Source organism: Phoxinus phoxinus (assembly GCF_949152265.1).
Source record: "Phoxinus phoxinus genome assembly, chromosome: 21".
Taxonomy (NCBI): domain Eukaryota; kingdom Metazoa; phylum Chordata; class Actinopteri; order Cypriniformes; family Leuciscidae; genus Phoxinus; species Phoxinus phoxinus.
The window spans coordinates 23,614,499-23,637,658 of NC_136896.1; the positions used below are offsets into that span (position 1 = coordinate 23,614,499).

General features: G+C 39.8%; 1 protein-coding gene across 2 annotated transcripts; it reads right to left on the minus strand.

The window, feature by feature from the left end:
- Positions 1–301: 301 nt before the first annotated feature.
- lrrc3ca (leucine rich repeat containing 3Ca) lies at positions 302–22,401 on the minus strand. 2 transcript variants are annotated; one of them, XM_079595820.1, is made up of 2 exons: positions 10,963–11,088; positions 302–3,615 (listed from the first exon to the last, which is right to left on the minus strand). In XM_079595820.1, exon 2 carries the CDS (start codon positions 3,589–3,591, stop codon positions 2,719–2,721), a length of 873 nt encoding a protein of 290 aa, XP_079451946.1. In that variant the 5' UTR covers positions 3,592–3,615; positions 10,963–11,088; the 3' UTR covers positions 302–2,718. The 2 variants fall into 2 exon arrangements, with proteins under 2 accessions (XP_079451946.1, XP_079451947.1); XM_079595821.1 differs by lacking the exon at positions 10,963–11,088 and adding an exon at positions 21,938–22,401 and having other exon boundaries at positions 1,298–3,615.
- Between the last annotated feature and the right edge of the window lie 759 nt (positions 22,402–23,160).

Here is a 23,160-nt window from a genome sequence, read left to right on the forward strand (position 1 = left end):
ACTTTCTGAGATAATTGGCACTTCTGTTTATAAGACACTCTGACTGTGTTCACATAGGATGCACAGTATATATACTTTATAATGCAGCAATAGCTTGAATATTATGCTATACCAAACACTTTGTCCAATCTTTAAGAGATATTTTGCAAGTGATTCAATAAAAGGTCAATCAAAAGTCAATAAAAGTTAAGCCCATGCAACAGTGTTAATAGCACAATGTTGATTACCACCATAATAATAATAATAATAAATAAATAAATAAGTACAAAAATAAAAATGTGAAAAATGAAGTTTATGGTGATGCACTTTCAATGCCACAGAATGGGACTAACTGTTAGAGAATTTAAAAGCAGACATGTCAAGACTAAAGTTGTATTAAAGCTCTTACAATAATTCTGTTACCACTGTAAATTTACTGATGTTTTAGGGTTTTAGGAGTTGTTAAGGCATGCAACAAAGTTATAAAATTGGATGTAAATCACACAGAAATGGTTAGTAACACTAAAATTCTGTTTTTAGTACTACAATTGAAACAGTAAGTTTTTTTAACATTTACGGAATGGCTCTATTCATTCCTATATAAGTTTTCCACTGTAATCCAAATTTTTGCTTTTTTGTTTTTAGAAAAAGGAAAAAGTCAAAATACAATTTTGTCGATTGAACTTAACGTGTAATTTTCCTTGAATGTATTGCAATTTTACAAATGTTAGTTATGCTGTAGTGTAGACATTACGAGACAACCATCATAACTAATCTGTTGATTTTATTTTTTATTTGTCATGTCATTTTGTACTGGGGCAACTTTCGTATGTGAATGTACAGTATGCTTTTAAAGATAGCCTGCAATGTGTTCTGACACAACTCGTCAATCGACTAAGCTTCTAGGATTTGATTGATCCAATGCAGGATTTAAAAAATTTACATAGTGACATTGTTTTTTTGCATGTCTAATTTATTGTGTTAATATTTCTTTGCATTTATTTTTGTTTATTTGGTAAAGCTGAAAGTGCACAATCCATATTTAAAGTAAAAAATAAAGTAGTTTTACAAATGAAAATAAGGTTTACTTCAGAGAAAAAAAGAGTTTACCTTCATTTTCAGCATGACATTTCTTGTTAAGATCAATGGATTGAATACACCCTGAAATCACTGAGACCAAAAAACAATGCCATGTTGGCACTACAGATAACACTTTCAAGCAAACAGGAAAAATCAAATACCTTTTCTTATTCATTTTGCCACATAAGTCATCCTTTTCTGTTGCTTGCACTGAAACAAAAGATCCAACATATGCATGACCAGTGACCAGCAAATCATTTATTTCACTAACACTTTACAATAAGGTTGTATATAGTATGCTAAGCAGTTAGCTAATGTTAACAAATGAAACCTTATAATTGTAAAGTGTTACCATTAGTGAGCTGCCCTGTTATCTGTCTACATAGCCAAATGCCAGCATATTACAGCTTTCTTGTCATGATTACATTGACACCTTAACATGTCTTGGTAGGCAGCTCATTAGGTTTTGGACTTTTCTGAGTAATTTCACGACATACCCCTCACTGCCTTTTGTAAAGGATTAAGAAAATGCTATTTTCTTAATTTATGCGTATGACTTGTAAAGCTTTGAAGACATTAAATCATGCAGGCAGAACATTCAGGCTGATTTTAACTAATGGTTTATCTTGGCAGACTTTCTGAATTATTCTTGCTGGCACTCCACATAAGAAACTGAACAATCACACAGTATTGGATGTGACATACAAAGGATCCACTCCAACAGTGCAAACACACCATGTGGTCGTCAACATTGTCTCATTATCTTTAAGCATAGATGTTTTGAAACATTTTAAATATTTTTTAAAATAAAAAATGCTTGGTGTTTTCCCTTGAAATTACTTTAACAGTGATTAATCTTACAGTGACTGATCATGAAAATAACAAGCCAACCTGTTTATTTATTTTAAGTCACAACGTCATTAACGCTGCAGGATCCATGAAGAAAATGGCTCTTCTGTGCTTCCCTAAAAACCTAACCACTGAGTATCTAAGTAATCGACAGTGCTTTTTACTTTTGCACAGTTTGTATACTATGTTTACTGAGACACCTGAAAAATCATTGATGCATGCAAGAATGTGTTGCTCTGTAAAATTTTGATGTTGCCTGCAGGGACAACAACAGTACTTTTTGTAAATACCCAGTGGGATGAGTGCTCCGTGCGTTGCCTGTCAAATGGAGATCTGACTGAAAAAAAAGCCACTGAAAAAAATAAATAAAACCTCCTTTAAAAGCGTGCAGAGTAGAAAAACCTCTTAGTCAAGATGAGCCTCAAGTTCGGCCATTTCTGAATCAATTATTCATCTGAATTGGATTAGATGGCCTCTGTGATTTCCCTTCTTAGCCATCTATGTCCATCTGCATGTCTGTGGATGGTTTCAGTCTCAGCATGATATGTTTCACATTTCCCTATTGTGGACATTGCACTCCACTGGCCATGAAGCATCCTACGGCATAAGTTCTTTCTGGTTCTTAGGGAGGGTACAGATCAATCCTGAATGTTTACTTGTGGTGTGGTATATGATTCAAGGGGACTTTGTTTTTCCAATGGTTTAATCAATTTTAAACTTTAGAGACAGGTAGCCCATTGCCCAGTGTGCCCATTGCCTTTTGGCAGCCTGAGAAGCTTCCTCCACATATCATGAGCACTTGGCCTTGTACTATACCACAGTGCTGATGGTGGAAGACTCCTCAGACTTGCCCTGCCTGCTGGGCAGAGACTTGAGATACTCCAGGTGGCGCCTGGCATCCTCCTGATTGTGTCTCACATAGTAGACCAGATAGGAGATGACCATGGTGAACCATCCAAACATGGTCACCAACATGGCCACATCCGTGGTCTTTTTGAGCACCACACACAGGTCCAGGTCTTTGGCCAGCAGGAAAGGCACACCTTGGGCTCCAGAGTCTAAGGGTTCAGATGTCTGACAGATAATGCCAGTCAAAGACACAGGCTCTAGGTCTAGGCGTGGAAGGGCTGTCTGCAGCCTGCAGTCACAGTGCCAGGGGTTTCCAGTGAGGTTAGATCTTGCTGTAACGCCTTCAAATGCATCTGGGTCCAACATCGTGAGCTGGTTGGACGAGAGATCCAGAAACTGCAGAGAGGCTGCCAAGCCTCTAAATGCTCCAGGTTCAAGCAAAGCCAGTTCATTATGGGAAAGATCTAGTTCAGCTAGCAGTGGAAGATCATGAAAAGCATTGGCAGGGATGCTGGTTAGGAGGTTGTAGTCCAGGTAGAGGCGTCTTGTGTCATTGGGAATGTCCTGAGGGATCTCAGTAAGATGCAGGTTGCTGCAGCGCATGGTCTTGCCGCCAAATGAGCCCTCGCTGTCTGAACAGTAGCAATGTTTGGAGCAGGAAGTTGCAGCGTGGTGGAAACACAGTGTCATCAGCACCAAGCTGTGAAACAGCAACCACATGACCATAGAGTGCCGAAGCAGCCAACCTGAGGGTAGCAGCATTGTGGGACGGCGGGCATAATCCCTTTGGAGTATCACCTGTGCTGAGAACATCCAGGAGGCTGTACCCAACATCAAAATCCCCAACAGCTTGCAAGCCTAGAAAATTGAAGAATACCATAACCAGTTAATAGAGAATATATATTTCTTTAATGTTTCAGACTTCGGAATATGCAAAGATCAGAACGGGTTTTCTCTGAATGCCACTGTGCTACATGTGTCCGATGATTTTGAAGAATGAGAATGTTAAGATTCTGTTAACTGATTAAAACATTTGGTTGAAAATGATTAATCTAACTGAAACAAATGATCCCTAAACCCTTTCAGAGCAAATGCATAAATATTGATAAATATTTCAAACATTGTCAAAAGAATGAATAATGCAGATATTATATTTTTTCTATATTGCCTAGTGCTATTTAATACTATTTAATACCATGGTCTTGACATCACAAATACCCATTAATGCAGCCATGCTATTGTTTAACTGCATGTACAATCTATTATTAAATCTAATTTCCTTTTTCTTGTCATCTATTACAGCAATACCTCACCAATCTCTTGTGATTTAAGGATTTGTACTTTGCCCGTAATTAACGCATTATAGCCTACCTTCTAATGTCTGTGTAGTATACACAGACACACATAAAGATGGATCACAAACCCACACAACCCACATGTAATAAACAGATTAAAAAGCAGATTGATGCCGTAACCTTTAAATCTTAATTTACTCATGGTAAATGGTTTGCTTATTGCTCAAAGCAATGGGGTTTTTAGCTATTATTTTGTACTCACCGGCTTTATAATCTTTTTGCTACACACGCTAAGCAAGGCTCAAACAATAAGAAAACCTTCAAAGAATATGCACTCATGTTGAAAAGGGAAAAAAAGGCACTTCCTCAAAAGTGTTGGTTGACTGAAATCCCTGCTATGCTATTTTGGCCTAATTCACAGTTCTGCCACAGGCGTTAATGTAATCCAGGACTGACAAAATATGACAAGCATGTGAACAAGATGTTTCAGGTCTAGAAATTTCAAATAGGTAGAACAGTTACATAATGTCTGCCCTTTTCTTTATTTTTAAAAATCTAATATGAATCGCAAAGCAGAGTTACCAAGAAATTTGCCTTCTAGATTTTGAGCCTATTTACACTTTGCTGTCTCCTTGGGTTCCATCTGCCCTTAGCCACATCTGCAAAATGGTGTTCACTTACATTTTTATTCTAATGTCCTGTGAGAAATGTTCTGTTGAACGTGCAATTAGTGTTTCAGTTCTCACATCTCTAGTTCATGATTGTGCCCTCCCTCACACATGGATTTCAGGGCTTCCCTTTGCTCACATAAAGCATATGAAGTGACCAAATGTAAATGCATTTATGAGTTTTCTTTTGTTAAGGACCAAGAACTGTTATATATTATCTTCAATTAACTAGACAGAGATGCCTAGATAAATAAAGAGTTTTAGAGAGGCAGATCATTGCCATTCCCTTCTCTGACATTGTGACAAGACAACTTAGTTAGCTTGTCTCAGAGTCTGATGGAAATCAGTGCACGTTGTTTTAAAAAACAGCATTTAGCTGTGAGAGTGGACTGCCACTAATGGTTTCAGAATTGGTACATTTTTTCATTCATCTGTTTCATTTCATTCAGTTCTCATGGGGTTCACCTGAGAAATATTTATTAATAAACAGTACTAAAACAATGCATCTAGTACCTCTACAAATATTGTCTAGTCTGGTCAAATTTGACTTATTGCTGGTTTAAGATGGGTTTTGAGAACTTGTCAACTTGGCCAGACTGGGAGATCAGCTAGACAGCCAGTTGCATAAAAATAGCCATTACTGTATGTGTCTTAACTACTAATATAACCAACTAGCAGTTAGTCAAGAGGCAATCAGACATACTTTTTTGGTATCTACTTAAACTAATCTACGGTTTTAGGTAACTGACTTGAACATTTTATGAACAGTCTTAAAGCAAAAAAATGTGATGAATAACTTGTAAGACTAGTCTTAGCAGTTTATGCAACCAGTTACAGAAAACCAGCTTTGCCCTGCTTGATGCTGTTACAGAAGCTGTTTTACCCTCAACCTTTATCCATAACCCTGCCACCCAAAGACATGTTAGTAAAGTGAAATGTGCAAAGTGACTGACAGATAGAGAAAATGTATTTTCCAATGTATTTGTACTGTAGCTTTAAGCACATTTTACATTTATTAACTCCTTTAAAATGCAAAAGCAAGTATTTTTTTTTTTACTACGTAAAATCCAATTGAAAAGGCAGTTTTATGGATATCTCAACTTCGATGATGCACTTAAATATTCAGTGTTTTTTGTTTTCAGTTTAAGTTTGACATTTGAGACTTGCATATCAGACTTGCAAAGTGCAATACGCTTCTTTATCCTGAGCCAAAGTTATACAGTATATGTGTTTCATAAACTCCCCAAACAAATCTTAATTTGAATACTTATATTTAACTTCTTTAGTCTTGCCACAAACACTGGTTGTCCTAAATATTGCAGATGGAAAAGACAACAGCCCAAATAATGTACAGTACAAGAGGGAGCGGGCAAGAAACACTGCCTGCTATTCGAACTGTGGTTGCCATTTTGGATATTTAATCCCACCAGCGTTGTGGTCAGTAATCCATAATAATAGTTTCACTTAAGACGCAGCTCATTTTGTCTAAAGTGCAAGTAACGATGAACAACAACTTGCCTTGTAATTCACACTTTTTTATTTATTTTGTGCAGCCTTCTAAAAATAGCTTTCCACCTTAGCTCATTAATATATCAGCACCATATAAGAAGCGGCTATCCTCTTACAAATCTTCAAGGCAACATGCTCTAGAAGGCAGAAGCCTTGTTTGGCTTCAATAACGTCCACCTTAACTATTGTTTAAAAAAAAAGAAAGAAAAAAAAGATAAAGATAAATCCAAAGCCTGCAGCTTCCACCAGTATCACAAAAAAAAAGGTTCTCTATTTATGTATTACAGCTATTATACCCCGCCCCTCCCGCGCCCCAATTACATTTAGTGCAACGCAATGCAAGCTTGTTTTCTCTACTAAAATACTTCATGTAGGATGAACTAAACTTAATTGAGTTTATTCAAATAAACATAAACTAAACGGAGACATGCCCATATAGCAAATTATTTTGACATGTTTATATACTAGCAAGCTAAACATATACAGTCAAGTGAAAAATAAATTGAATTCTATGGTTTTATGTATCAGGACATAATACAAAATTATCGGTCCTTGGCAGGTCTTAAAATTAGGTTAATATAACCTCAGATGAACAACAACAACACATATTACACTGTGTCATTATTTATTTAACAAAAACTAGACCAAAATGGAAAAGCCATGGGTGAAAAAGATGAAAGTTCACCCTTACTGCTTCCATATGAATTAAGAGAGTAAGTAGCAGTCAGGCACTGCTAATCAAATGTCTTTGATTAATTCATCATAAGCAATTGTGATCACCTCTATAAAAGAAGTTTTGTCAGTTTGCTGGTCTGGAGCATTCAGGTGTGTGGATAGAAGGATAGAAATCAGCAATGATTTTAGAAAAGTAATTGTTGCTGCCATCAATCTGAGAAGAAGTCCATAATTCTACAGTGAGAAAGATTATTCACACGTGGAAAACATTCAATACAGTTGTCAATCTTCCCAGGAGGGGACGGACATTCCAGCAAATTCCACCCCAAGGCCAAACTGTGCAATGCTCAGAGAAATCGCAAAACACCCAGTAGCTACACCTCAGACTCTACAGGCCTCAGGTAACATGTCAATTGTCAGCATGGCAGCACGGCTTAGGTTTGCATGAACAAACCTCAAGATCTCTGGAACAATGTCCTTTGGACAGACGAGACCAAAGTGGAGATGTTTGACTATAATGCACAGCGCCAAGTTAGGTGAAAACTAAACACAGCATATCAACACAAACACCTCATACCAACTGTCCATCACGCTGATGGAGGGTTGATGCTTTTTGGCTTGTTTTGCAGCCACAGGACCTGGGCACCTTGTAGTCACTGAGTCAACCATGAACTCCACTCTATACCAAAGTAACAGCTACTTTAAAGCTTGGTCGAAATTAGGTCATGCAACAGGACAATGATCACAAGAACACCAAAAACTCTACAACCGAATGGCTCATAAAACAAAATGATCTAGGTGTTGCACTAGCCCAGTCAAAGTCCAGACTCAACCTGACTAAAATGTTGCAACGGTACCTTAAGAGAGCTGTGCATAAAAAAATACCGGCAAACTTCAATGAACTGAAGCAACGTTGTAAAGAGGGGGGGACAAAATTCTTCCAGAACAATGCGAGAGACTGATACTGTCATATGGAAAATGATTCCTTCAACTTATTGCTGCTATAAAGTGACCCATTTGAATCAATGGGTGTACTTAGTTTGTCACCCATGGCTTTTCTGTTTTGGCTTTAGTTTTGTTAAATAAATAATGGCAGTGTAATATAATTTGTTGTTGTTCTTCTGAGGTTGTATTTACCTAATTTTAAGACCTGCTAACGACCAGATGACTTATATCATGTTCTCATACGTAAAACCATTAAATTCTAAAGGGTGTTCTTTCTTTTTTACATGACTGTATTTTCTTTGCACACATGACATATATCACTCATATTCAAACACCCATAGTTGTTGCGTGATTATCAAAGAAGCTTGGATTTTGTTTGCATGTCCTCAACCCAAGCGCATGCTCGACACTTCACCAATGGTAACCGGAAAACTCCCCAACATAACAGAAACTATTTAAATACCAACATAATAGAACATTAAACATTTTCTAATCATGCTAAAAAAAAATGTAGAAAAAATAACGCTTTATTTCAACATTTACTCTCCCTATTCAGCTCTGTGCAAACCATGAGCAGGAAATCCTGTTCCCAGTTTCTATAATGCTACTTTAACACAAATAAAATCATTCCTATATTCTCAACTCAGGGATTAAGCAATCTGAATGGATAATTAATTTTTTTTGGATTAATTTGTTTTCTTTAAGTAAATTGTAGGTAAAAACTTTTTTTTTTGGAGTATATTTATAATTCTCAATTTTAAATAACAAATCCAGAAAGAATAAAAGTCACTGGGTTTGTAGTTGACAAATGGCAGCGGACCCGCCACTGTCCACTTACGCAGATTAAAAATGAAATCGATCTCTAAGTACCTCTTAGTATCACATAACGAGTGGGAGTCTCCTAAAGGAGGGACTGTTTGTTGGAGGGAGGGGGAAATAAGACGTTCTACAAAAGCAGCTTCAAATGCCAGGCAAATACTGAAGGCTGTGAAAGAGAAAGAGAGAAAGCAGGACATTACTTTAGCTTTCATGCTTCATTGACCAAACTCTTCCCCTGCCAAAAACAAAACAAAGACAGTTATTTACCCAGGTTTAAAGGGAAACTGATTTTAGCCTTGCTGTCCCATAAAGTTTTCTTTCTTAAAGTGGGGAAGGTTGACCTTAAGAAAAATGAGCAAAGTGGAGGAGGAGAGGTTAGATAAGAGTCACAAACCCCAAGCTGTACCGCTCATGAATACACAACAGGGTTCTGTCATGACATTTTCGCAAGTGATAGTGTGGGCCGGACACATAAGGAGAGACAGACAGACAGTGAAAGATGAGGACAACAAAGACTAAAACAGAGATTTGGAGAGAAGTATAGCTGAGAGAGCCAGAAAAAAAAATCAATGAAAGCTCAATAGCAGCTGAATGGACAGAGATGGACAGAGTAAAGGTTGAAACAAGACATGAGAGGGAAGCATGCAGGGGGTGAGGAGAAACCACACAGGATGTTTACATGATTCAACAGAGAGAACAAGAGAGGAAACAAGAGAATCTGAGGAGCGAGTCTTCCATTACAGAAGAGAAGAAAGAAGAGAAGGACGAAAAATGAGGTTAAAAGGTTCAATACAGAACATTTTGGGGGAGAAAACTGATGTGATCCTGACCTACCAATAGAAGGCCAACAAATATGTTTAGATTGGAGTAAGAAAGTAAAACAGTAATGTAAATAGTGATATTAATATACATAAAATCGATGAGAGTCGCAAATTACAGACATATGATTACTACTTCTGCCTCATCACTACATTAGTTAATGTATGTGTTTTGGATGCTTGTCGGCTGCATGGCATATTGGTTAGCCCACCACACTTCTTAACTAACTTATGGCTATGCTGGTTCATCATTCAGTCCCGCTGCCGCACCAAACCACCACTTATCAGCACAAATCTACTTTTAGAAGTATGGAAATTCAAGTGATTTTTATGACTAGTCATGTACACAGATATTTTTGTCTTCATCAATTCTTAACTTCTTCTATGACTTTTCAATGAATTTCATAGGATTTCTCCAGACTCTCAAATAAGTAAATAGGGAAGAGAATGAAAAACACATTCGAGTAGGGTCAGGAAAGGTGGATAGAAGCTTTGACAGAGCTGACCTGAACTTATTAGATAGAAAGTTATTCTTATTAGATGTGTCATTAGATAGAACTTGACTTAGGTGACAATTGGCCTGATGTTGCCACTTTGTCATTTTCTTAAGCAGTTATTCTTGTTGCTCTTTCTGAATGTAACCATTATGAGACAAGCCAGCCTGGTAGATGACTGACTCTAGAGAGCTCTAACATGAGTTGAAGTTAAAGTAAATCAGTTCACCTTTGATGGCCATTCAAATGTACCAATGTATATTCTGACAACATATAATGAAATTGACTTTCACATCACAGTTCAGGATATTTCTCTAGGTTCTTCACATTCTTGTGGTGCCATTAGCCGGCTTGGTTACTAAAACCAACTGCACATAAGCAAAGATGGCAGCAATATTGGGGGGTCCGATAGCTGTCTGATGATGTACACCAAACAGCATGTTGGTGGTTATCATATAAATTACTTATGCGGCAGCTCATCAATTAGTTTAGTTTATGTTTTATGAAACCAACAAAAGCTTTAACCAAGAAACAGTTCTTAGTCTACAAACTACTGTGCATTATAGTCTCTAGTCTTCTTTAATAATTCATTTCAAACAATGTCTGAGTGCTCCTGAATGTTGGAGTGTATGATAGTTAACACGGAGCCCTGGATGCCAACCTTTTGGATGCTTTTTTTTTTTTTTTAATCAATAATAAACGTGACAAGTTAGAAAAGTTACAAGTTAGTGTGTTTTTTAGTTAGTTACACAAGTCATGTTGTGAGATCTAAATTACTTTGTAATACGTTTTATTCAAGTTGTTCTTCATTCACTTGCCTGTGAACGAAAAAAATGGCATTACAAATAAAACCAATAGTTTAAGCTATTATTATGAACCTTACAGCTGTCAGGTCTATACTGCATATTTTCACGTTTAATCGCGTTAGCATGCAATAGCGAGCGTTCATTGTGCTTCTCATTCAAACATAAGACTGACTTACATTTTTCCTCTCTGTCTTTTAAAATCGCCTCTGCTCTTCTCGGCATTTGTCATTTGGAAATATTCCGTCCAGTTTAGTGCTGGAGATCCGCGCAGCGCGAGCCGTGAACGCGGATAATGTGTGTGTGCGTATGAGAGAGAGAGAGAGAGAGAGAGAGAGAGAGAGAGAGAGAGAGAGAGAGAGAGAGAGAGAGAGAGAGAGAGAGAGAGAGAAAAGAATGTGTGTGTGCGTATGAGAGAGAGAAAGAAAGAGAGAGAGAGAGAGAGAGAGAGAGAGAGAGAGAGAGAGAGAGAGAGAGAGAGAGAGAGAGAGAGAGAGACGCAACCAGCCGCAAGACTACAAGACTACAAGAAATTTGATCAAATAACTGTTCCCAGTTATGATAAGAAATTCCATTAGCTTGCGTTTCGGATTTTTAAGCATAGGCTATTGCTGGTGTTTTATTGTGAATCTCTCTTTTTTTTGTCATCTAAAGAATGACAGGCCGGTGGTGCCTGTCCAGTCACATTTAAAGGTTAATTTGTAAAAAGATCACTGCCTCCCGTGTCCCCATGCATGCTGAAACACCACTTTCATATTTAGGCTACTTTATACCACATGCTGGCTTGACAGATCGTTTAAAATTAACGAATCAATTGGGCTTTGTCTCTATTTTTCTACTTCAGTTTGGACTAATGAAATTATTCTTTCATATATTTCACTCGCCCGTGTTCTCTCTCTTTCTCTGGGCCCTATTTTAACGATCTGAAACGCAAGAGTCAAACGCAAAGCGCATAACTTTGTGGGCGGGTCTTGGGCGCTGTTGCTATTTTCCCGGCGGGATAAATGCCTCTTGCGCCCGGCGCAAATCTAAAAGGGGTTGGTCTGAAGTAGCTTCATTATTCATAGGTGTGATTTGGGCGTAACATGAAATAAACCAATCAGAGCGTCCTCTCACATTCCCTTTAAGAGCAGGCGCGCTTGTTCCAATGCGGATTGCTATAACGGCGGATTTGCCAGGCGCACGCCAGGAGCGATTCACAGCCGAGGAGACCGGCGTTCTCGTCAGGGCCGTAAAATACAGAGAAGTGACATTGGGGATGATAGGAGAACCCCACCCAAATTAGCTCCGGTTAAACAGGCGTATAATTTGGGTAAATGTGTAATCTAGAATTTTCTTTTTTTATCTAGATAGATTTTTTTCACATCTTCACGGACACAACAATGATTTCCCTCGTGTGTTAATATTTTTCCTTGTAATAATGTATGATTTGCAAAAATGAAAACTGCTGCGTCTGTTTATAGAGAATCAAAGTGTATGCGCGTTGTTCACACGCTACATAATGGCCAAGCAATGTCCTTGTTCCTAGGTTTGAGTTCTGAGTTTTCATGCCTTGCCATACCATTGTTTTATGTTTGATTATGTTTTTTGAAGTAAAGTTGCATTTGGGTTTTCAACAAGCTTGCCTCCAATGGTAATTCATTACAGAATACTAGACCAAACATGGACCCAGCAATTCGTCTCATCTGCCTCAGCCAAGGTAACCGTCCAGTGGAGGATTTTTTGAGCTTTGCCATGGGGTGGACTTTAATGATGCTGTCTTGAAGGATATGTTTCGCCATGGAATGGATGAGCCTATTCATTCCCTCATGCCTGCCAATACCCCTCACTGCACACTGGTGCAGTATATGGACTTTGCCCTTCTTTTGAGCGGCTCATCATTTACTGTGGGCTTTGTGGATGAGGAGCCCCGCAAACCCACAGTATCCTCTCAACCTGAGCTTCTTCACATTCAGCCCTGCCGAGCCTGAGCTTCTTCACGTCAGTCCTGCCGAGCCTGAGCTTCTTCACGTCAGTCCTGCCGAGCCTGAGCTTCTTCCTCATGTCAGTCCTGCCGAGCCTGAGCTTCTTCCTCATGTCAGTACTGCCGAGCCTGAGCTTCTTCACGTCATACCTGCCGAGCCAGAGACTATTCACGTCATGCCTACCCAGCCAGAGACTGTTCACGTCAAGCCTGTCAAGTCTGAGTCTCTTCATGTCAAGCCTGGCAAGATGGCCACCCCCCCTGATACAGCTCTGGATGATGCAGCGCTCCTCATAGTCGCCACGGCTATGATGTGTGTATAGGCAGCACACACATTGGCTCCAGCCCGCGAACCTTTGCCCAAGATTGCTGCCACGCCTGAGTCTCGTCCCGAGATGGCCGCCGCCGTTCCAGAGTCTCGTCCCAAGATGGCCGCCGCCGTTCCAGAGTCTCGTCCCGAGATGGCCACCGCTGTTCCAGAGTCTCGTCCCGAGATGACCGCCCCCGTTCTAGAGTCTCGTCCCAAGACAAATTTGGGGAGGGGCAATAGGTACCTGAATAAGGCCTCAGAGATCGATCCACCATGGGCCCCTGAACTGTCTGAACCGCCATGGTCCCCTGCACTGCCTGATCCGCCCAGGCCCTCTGAACTGTCAGAGGCCACCTGAATTGTCTGGTCCGCCCTGGCCCCCTGAGCTGTCGGATCCAAGTCAAGTCAGTCAAGTCACCTTTATTTATATAGCGCTTTTTACAATACAGATTGTATCAAAGCAGCTTCACAGTGATAACATGAAAATAATACAAAAAACAATTTCATCATCGTCCACCTTTAAGGCAGATCTATAATATTGTTGAATATTAAATGTCCCCAACTAAGCAAGCCAGAAGGTAAGGCAACAGCGGCAAGGAACCAAAACTCCATCAGGTGACAGAATGGAGAAAAAAACCTTGGGAGAACCCAGGCTCAGTCGGGGGCCAGTTCTCCTCTGGCCAACGAGCGAACAGTGTATGATTATGATTCAGGAGCATTACAGGTCAGAAGTTCGGAATGAATCAGAGTATTTGTCCAGATCTGGTTGGGTGAAGTCGGAGTGGAGAGGAGGACAGACTGGTTGATACTTCAGGTCAGCGGCGTCGTCGTGTCCTGGCGCTGGTCCTTCATCAGATCTGGATACGGCCTGGTTCCGGTGGACAGCGGTAAACCTCGGGATAGACAGAGAGACTAATATTAGCGTAGACGCCATCCTTCTTATGATGTACCAAGTACATCAGGATTTACGGGAAGTGTTCCCGGTCCCGGATGTTCGAAACTATGCAGCCTAATTATAGAAGTCTATAATGTGTTATGTGTATGCTAGGCCGAAGAGATGTGTTTTTAGTCTAGATTTGAACTGACAGAGTGTGTCTGCTTCCCGGACAATGTTAGGAAGACTGTTCCAAAGTTTTGGTGCTAAATGGGAAAAGGATCTACCGCCAGCAGTCGATTTTGATATTCTAGGTATTATTAACTGGCCGGAATTTTGAGATCGCAGTAGACGTGAAGGACTATAATGCGTTAAGAGCTCGCTCAAGTACTGCGGAGCTAAACCATTTAGTGCTTTGTAAGTGATCAGCAATATTTAAAAAATTATACGATGTTTAATAGGCAGCCAATGCAGTGTTGACAGAACGGGGCTAATATGGTCATACTTCCTGGTTCTGGTAAGAACTCGAGCTGCTGCGTTTTGGAACAGCTGTAGTTTGTTTATTAAGCGTGCAGGGCAACCACCCAGTAGAGCATTACAATAATCTAGCCTTGAGGTCATAAACGGGGCTAGATTATTAGACAACATAAACTTGACGTAATTTAGATATATTTTTAAGATGGAAGAAAGCGGTTTTACAGATACTAGACACATGACTTTCAAATGAAAGATTGGTATCAAAGAGCACACCCAGGTTCCTAACCGACGACGAAGACTTAACAGAGCAGCCATCAAGTGTTAGACAGTATTCTAGATTATTACGTGTGGAAGTTTTTTGTCCAATAATTAGAATCTCTGTTTTTTCTGAATTATGATCCACCCTGGCTTCCTGGACTGCCGGTGCTGCCCTTCATCCCTCCCACAAGACCGCCTCTGCTTCACCACCCTCCTGAACTATTGCTGTTTTGTTGGGTGTCAAGAGGGGGGGGTACATTGCATTTCTTAAATGTACAGGGTGCTAGAGATAGACCGAATGGTAGGATTGTGTAATGATAAGCCTGCCCCTCGTAGGCGAATTTCAAGAATGGCCTGTGATGGGGTGCTATCTGAATGTGAAAGTAAGCCTCTTTCAGATCCACTGAGAAAAACCAATCCCCCGGGCGAATCTGCGCGAGTCAGTGTTCACCGGGCTATGGTAAAATTATGACGCCGTTAGAAGGTTTACTTAGTCAACACTAACAGTAGATGCTGTTCAGTTTTCATAGGCTACTGCTGCTCTCCTTCTATACACTTCTGAACTTGATGAACTTGACACTTCTGAAATTCTCTTGATTAAAGCTCCAGGTGACAGGTTGCCAGATATCACAAAAAGAGCAAAACAGCAGTGTAATAAGTAGACATGGCAAAAATGTACCGGGGAACACATTTAAACATAATTAGTATTATTAATTTCGTACACAATTAAAAGAAAGTAACTAATTTATTATGAATAGAATAGTTCAATATAAAATATTCAGATATTATAAACTGATATAAAGTAAAGCAATAACATGATATTGAAAAAATATTCAGCAACACTTTATTTAAAGTTTAATTGCACCTACTGTATGAGTTGTATTCAATATCAATCAGTTGGGAGCAGTTCATCTAAAAGTTGATGTGTGTTTTGTTTATTATATTTAGCTATCAAAATAGTTTGCCAAATAAATAATTTACCAAATAAAAGAAAAAGAATATCTAATTTCATACTGGAGGGAGGTCTGGCCGCAGAGGGACTCAACCACTCTCTTTTCCTTCCTGTCGTCCGGGCTAGGAAGGCTTTCGAGGCTCGGGGTCCAACCAGGGCTGGACTGGGACACAAAATCGGCCCGGGCATTTAGGCCCAGACTGGCCCACTACATATAATCGTAAACACCACCCATCTTTGCACGCCCTTCAATATGTTTTTGTTCAACACCTATTCATTAAAACCACTAATGCCATGTAATGAGTGAGTAGGAAAAAGAGAGAGTTAACAGATGAAATAAGTACAAAATTGTCATTTATTAATACAATTGAACTATACTCCACAGTGATGCATCCAAAACACAAGCTATAAGCTGCATTGGATCTTTTGTAAAGCTGTGGTGAGGACCTCTGTCCCTCTAGGGGGGTTCGGGAGCATGCCCCCCCGAAAGAAAATTTTGTGCATTTTTATGTTAAATTCATCTATCTGGTGCAGTTTGAGAGTTCAAAATTAAAAACTCCAACCCATATATTAAGTGTACAAATTAAACAAAGAAAAAAATCAAACCTCTTTTAGTAACAGTGTCTGTCTACATTACACTACATAATAATAGTTATAATATTAATCTCATGACAGTAGCCTAATAGCCATAAAAAAATTGTAAAACAAATGCACTGAAAAATAAAGGAAACTTTCATAAGTAGTTTTGTACTAATTTCTATACTTGAAAGAGATAAGCACGTGATCTTTTATTTTGGCGGAAACTGCATCAAGCTTTTATTTTGGCGGAAAACATGGATACAAACGCGTCTTATTAAACTTCTAGTAAATTGCTGTAATCGTCAACTATGCAGATGTGGAAATAATGTGTAACTGGGTAATGGGTTCCTACACTCATAGCCTAAGTGTTTTGAAAGTAGTTCTGCTTACCGCGGACTCTACACTTTCTCATCTCTCTCCTGATCCTCCTCACTATCCTCATCATCACTGGAGCTGATGAAGGTCCTGCTGCTGCAGAAAATATATATTTTGACACATTTTACAGCGTCTGCTTGAAGGGCCTGTATTTATTTTTCACGCTATTTCTCTGCACATTCCGTGCGTTTCTTCTCCATCTCTCCGACTATTTTGGCAGATACACACTGACACGGCAAGCTCGCTCAAAGGGGGAGGTGTTTAAAGATGTGATTGGGCCAGCCCAGTGTCAATCAAGAAAACAATCAATCTGATCTTAGATCCAAGAAAGCAAACGCTGATCTACGCGTTTCATGGGCCGGTCTGTCAGTGGGAAAAAAACTAACGCTTACGTTTTTTGACCAATGCATTACACCGGCACTAACCCAGCGCCGTCAATTAAACAAAACAAAATGAATGGGCCGCCGATGTATGAGTTTTATGGCCCGTAAAAAAAAAAAAAAGAATGATATGTATCGGCCCAAAAAGCACGTCGGCCCACCGGGCATTTGCCCGGTATGCCCGATGGCCAGTCCAGCCCTGGGTCCAACACAATCTTGGGTCGGGGTCCCCGTCGCTCTGGCAATGGCTGACACAGACTTCAGCCGCTGGGCGGGGCTGTCAGACCTACGGTGCTGGCTTTGTTGGCTGAGGGAGCGGCGCCGCCTTGTGGCGGCCCTAAGCAGAACTGGAGCATTTGGGGAGGAAGTGACACATCGCTTGTGACGCCTTCTGTGCCTCTGTGAAACGTTCTGCGAAACCCTTTACCACTGGGCTAAATAGGCCGATAGGGGAGTTTAGGAAGGCGCCCCTGTCTACATCCTTCATCTCTGTTAGATTCAGCCAGAGATGTCGCTCTAGCACCGTCAAGTTCACCATACTCCCACCAATCGCCTGGGCGGTAGATTTAGTGGTGCGCAGAGGCAGGTCTGTAGCACTGCGCAGGTCCCTGAAAGCTTCTGGGTCAGGTCCAGACTCGTCCATGGAGTGGAGAGGTTTGGCTGAAAAAGCTGGAGGACGGACATGGTGTGAAGCGCGGAAGCAGCTTGACCAGCGGAGGCGTAAGCTCGGCCGGCAAGAGCTGAAGTGGTACGGCAAGGCTTAGATGGGTGAGTCGCTTTAGCTTTCCATCCCATAGCGGTGGGCAGGCAAAGATACGTGGCCACTGCCTTTTCCCCTTTTCCGCAGCGCCGTCGAGAGGAGTTGAGGTGGTAGATGGCTTTAGACGAGCTCAATTCGGCGCTTTCCACCACTTCTTTAGCTCATCATGCACCTCAGGAAAAAAGGGGGCAGTCTTTGCTGGGGGACCTGTTGGCACCCCTACAGGAACCATTCGTCCAGCCTGCTTCGTGTGGGTTCCTCGGGTGAAGACTATTTGAACCTGAGGTCTTGAGCAACCTTAGTCAACATGCGGAGAAGTTCAGCGTCGAGGCTGGCTCAATTGCTGCTGGCGCTGGCTTGTGTTGAGGGGGAGGGGTGGTCACGGAGCCCGTCCATTCCTCGCATTCGGATGCAGTAATGGAAAAGCTCACAAGGAGTGCTATTTGCACTTTAACACTGCTCTGTTATATTATGCTTTTTTAAAAAGAGACTTTTACATTTTGTTGGAAAATTTTAAAAATGAAAAAGTTTAATTTCACAAAATGAAATCCTCTAACACAGATGCATTTCCAAATGCTCTGTCCCCAAGATTGGTCTGCAGCACTCGATCTGAGAGACAGGTACTTCAGATCTCTATCCTTCCGCACCACAGGCCATTTTGTGTTCATGCGTTCCAAAGGTGTGAACAAGATATGCCAGTTTAGTGAGCCAGACATTGTCATTAAAATGTGCCGCCAGCTCCCGGCAGTTTTGACCAGCTAGAAACTCATGGATAGCTGTGCGTAAACGTTAAAAAAGAGTATTCGGGGTGGTGACCGATTAAAAATACTTTTACAGAGAGAAACATTCTATATATATATATATATATATATATATATATATATATATATGAGTTACAGGCCACAGTATACCCTGGGTTGAATGAAGAAATAGATTTCAGTCCTTTTTTTGTGATATGCTTTCAATTTGAAATGTAACCACCTAGTGGACCTTCTCTGTATGTGCATATAACTTGTCATTCAGGTGTTTCTAATTAGCACCTATAAAAGAGGAAATTGTTTGATTGGAAAGCATACCCTGAAGAAGGCTGTTTGTGCCGCTACGCGTGGGTTGTTTTTTCCCCCATGTCTTTTAAATTTTCTATTATGAAATAGCCAATCAAATAAAGGCTTTTTATAAATGTCTAAAGAAGAGTGCCTTGGATTTCCTTCAACTTCCTCCAGAGGCTGTCAAGTTTGAGCTGTCATATGCCTTTTCTTTGAATAGAAACTGTACCCATGTCTTGTCCCTTCTCCAGGACTCAGCCTTTGAAAAGTACTCCAAGTGTCCATTAATTCTGCGTTTCGAATCAGGCGAAAGCACTGCAGAATCAGCCAACTCCTCCACTGATGAAAGCATAGAAAAGTTACCTTCCCTGATTCGCTTTCTCCATCTGGTTGTTGTCTCGATAAAGCTTTCCATCTTGTCATACAGCTGAATGGCATGTGTATTACGGCCCTGCATGGAACTGTTCAGTTTGTTCAACTCTGAGAAAATATCCACAAGATATGCCAGTTTAGTGAGCCAGACATTGACATTAAAATGTGCCGCCAGCTCCTGGCAGTTTTGACCAGGTTTAGTTCTTTATGTCAACGTTTACAGATGATTAAATTCAATTAAATTATCTTTATTGTCACACATCGTATGCACAATTTACTGACGGTGTCTCCGACGGAAGTCTCTGAACATTGCAGTATACCAAACAAATGAGAGAGATGATGTTATTATAATGATTAATGAGCAAAATTATGTAGACTTATTACTAAAGACATTGAAGGATTTTGGTTTAATTTCTTCTGCAAAAATTAACTGGAATAAAAGTGAGGCAGTTTTGACGAGAGAGTGGAAAAGAAGAGTAAATCTTCCAAATAGTTTATGTTGGACAAGAAATGGTTTGAAATATTTGGGAGTATATTCAGGTAATGAGACTGTAGCTCAAAAAAATTGGATGGGAACTGCTGAGCTTAAGAACCGACTTGAAAAATGGAAATGGGTTGAACCAAATTCATCATACAGAAAACGTACTTTGGTTATTAACAATTTGGTGGCTTCCTCTTTGTGGCACACAATGACTTGCATTGATCCACCGGCTTATTTATTTGGAAAAATTCAGTCTGTTTTCTTTTTTTTGGGACAAGTTACACTGTTTACCACACAATATTTTGTATTTAAAAAAAGAAAAAGGAGGTCAGGGACTTATACAAGCAGGACTGCGGCCTTTTGGCTGTAATTCATACAACGCTTTCACACCAGTTCAGAGATCTTGGCTTGGATATCAGTAGTCTGTGCTATTCTTAAATCTGTTTACGAACTCTGTTAAGATGAGTATTTATTTTTCGATTGATCCCAAAAGAATCAACAAATCGAAGTTTCCTGTTTTTTTTTTTTATGGAAATCTGTTTAAAATCTGGAACCCTTATAAAGTGAAAAGGACTGAGAGTACAGATTCTCTTTTTTGGTTACTGAAAGCACCCATGATTTACAGTGCTCGTCTGGATATTTCAGATACATGTGGACAATGAAATGGTGCTTTTATTAAATCCAAGATCACAACACTGGGGCATTTAATTAATGTGACTGGTCACAGTTTAAAAAATGTGGAAGTGGCTGCCTAATTAAACCAGTTCGAATTGTTGAAAAATCTCTTCAGAATTTGAAATCTGTATTCACAGTAAAATAAATGAACATGCTTACAAATTTTTTTGCTGAGAAACTTGTGCCAAGGGTCCAGAAATGAGCGGTGTCCGGTGCAGTACGTTGGTATACCACCCTCCCGGTCAACCAAAAATCGATGGATTTTCAATCATATTTCCCGGTCAACTATATCGATGCCTTTTCAATCATATTTCCCGGTCAACTATATGTCGATGACTTTTCAACAGCGTCGTCGTTTCCCGGTCAACTATAAATCAATGACTTTTCAACACATTCAGCGATCGCCCGGTAAACCAAATATCAATGCTTAATCAATCATAAAGATAAATATAGCTGCAAGCAGAAATCACTGGGGCCAAGTGCAAAGAAGACGACAAGACATGCCAACATGGCTGGGAGTGTCAGACAAACTGCAGCAAGAAGCAATTAAAGACATTTAAAGATTAATTTAGGCGAAACAGCTGAAAAATCACATACATTAGCTAAAAATAGATTTAATGGATTATCACTTTCGACCAATAGGTGGCTTAGCTACAAAATTGATGTGATGTGGTCAGAGTGAATTGAAAATAACATACAAAGTTTGGTGTCAATATGTCAAGGCATTGCAGATATAAAGCCTGAATAGTCATTTTGGCATCATCAACTTTGCTGCTGGGGTATACGAAAACGGTTTCGTCTATCGACACGAAATCCATAACTTTTACTCGGCACGGTCTGGAGATTACACGATACGATTTTGGTGAAAATCGGACGTTCGGTCTAGAGGACGAGTTCAAAATAGTAGGTTTTAAAAGAAAATAAGTATGGCGGAAAGGAACTTTGGCTGACTATGGCAAAATGGGTATCTATGTTTTCAGCATAACCCAATGAATCTATTAAGATCAGTGGCATTACAATAGGCAAATTTAGTCAAATGTTATTAGCATTTTTGGAAATTTAATTATAACTTTTGACCAAAAGGTGGCGCTGTCTCGTAATATTTTGAGTACCTTCAAGGCATTGTACTGATGACCCATACCGAGTTTCGTAACAATTCGTTCATGCGTTCATAAAATGCAGCATTTTAGCACATAATTCAAAACGGTCGACAGCCAAAATGGCCGATCTGGGAAAATTGTATATCATTCGACTCGACATGACGCCCTGAATCTAACGAGATTTTTGGACAAACCATTCAGAAGTGATAAACAAAAACAACCATTTTTCATTTCTCCGGACCAGCACATCATATAGAATTGTTGCGCAATAATGACGTAACTATAGACATCGTTTTGTTGTAGGCAAAATGATACTGATACATCTTCTAAACGGCCCCTTAAACTCATCATTTGTTTTATTTCAGAAAAGGAGCCTGACGGCCTGCAAGCAAAAAAAAAAAAAAAAAAAAAAAAACATGCTCAGCTTGTTGCAACCCATTTAACAGAATATTACGGTTAAAACAACCTGAAGCTACAATGAAAAAAAAATTACACGGACAACTGCCACTATTATCAAACCTTTTAAATCATAAGCAAAATATGTAATTGTACCTTTAGCCTCAGTAGAGCTGCAATCTTCTTTTCGATGAGTGAAACCACCTCAGCAGTAAAGGTCTTTGCACAGTGAAATTTCCGCACGTTAAAAAATAAATATCTATGATCCCACGTTGTCAGTCACGTTTGCACAAAGCCTCCTTAACTTTCGTCTGTCATATAAAAATTAGGATCGGATTCGACTTTCTGCGTTTTTCGCATCCATAGCAAGTATTTTGAGTGTTTTGACGAGAGCCACCGAAAGAAGAATACGAAAAAAATGCGTACGAATATTTCAGACTTTCTCTGAATTCAAACGACCAATCCAAGTTCGACTTTCCCTAAGACTGTATCAAATATTGCTATTTTAGCTTGTTATTCACTATAGGAAGAAAATACAGGTGGCAAATGTGATTTTAAATAGCATATATCATTAAAATCACTTTAACATTTATGGTGATCTGAGGGGGCATGGGAGTCCAGTTGAGGGGGCGTAATTCACTAGCTTTATTAGAGAGCCTAAGTCCCGCCCCTCCGCTTCCGGCTCATGGGACCTTATTTGGGAAAAAATATGTATGGTAGTCAATGGCGAGAGACAACTTATCTTTTTATTCCATCCGAATTGTGCCCTGAATTACACATATGATGTTTGTCAATTTAAAAGATAATTATGAAAATCAAGAAAGTCGCAGTTTGTCATAAACCAGAAGAGTAACATTTAGTTGTATGTGAAAATCGCTCAATGAACTACATCTCTCGTCTCGCACTATACGTCACCGTTGCTCGTATATGTGTGTCCAGTCTGGTACAAAACACTCAGGCATCACAGCATAACGTTACGATTATAACGTAAGACTATAGAAAAAAAGACAGACGTTAGCTTCAGTAAAGTAAGCTTCATTCATTGAGTGAAAAGGTATGACGTCACGTAATTACGTATTTTATTTTCACAGAACTTAGAGAAACATGTCTAATAGGGACGTCCCGCGTGACGTCACGCCATTTGGAGCAGCCATCTTGACGGAATAGAAAATGCTAAACCGCCGGTGATACTACAGCTCGTCGCAAAATATTCCTATCATGCCCGAGCGATGCTGTGCAGTTGGATGCGATCAGATACGTGATCACACAAAAGGAATATCTTTATACAGTATCCCAAAAGAAATAAAACGGAGAAACAAGTGGTTGGTGGCAATAAACAGGTGATTTTGTTTTGTGTTTTTCCCTCTAAACTCAGTTTA

Bases quoted from the DNA above. Each gene is read 5' to 3' on its own strand.
- lrrc3ca (XM_079595820.1), bottom strand. From the start codon at position 3,591: ATGTTGGGTACAGCCTCCTGGATGTTCTCAGCACAGGTGATACTCCAA.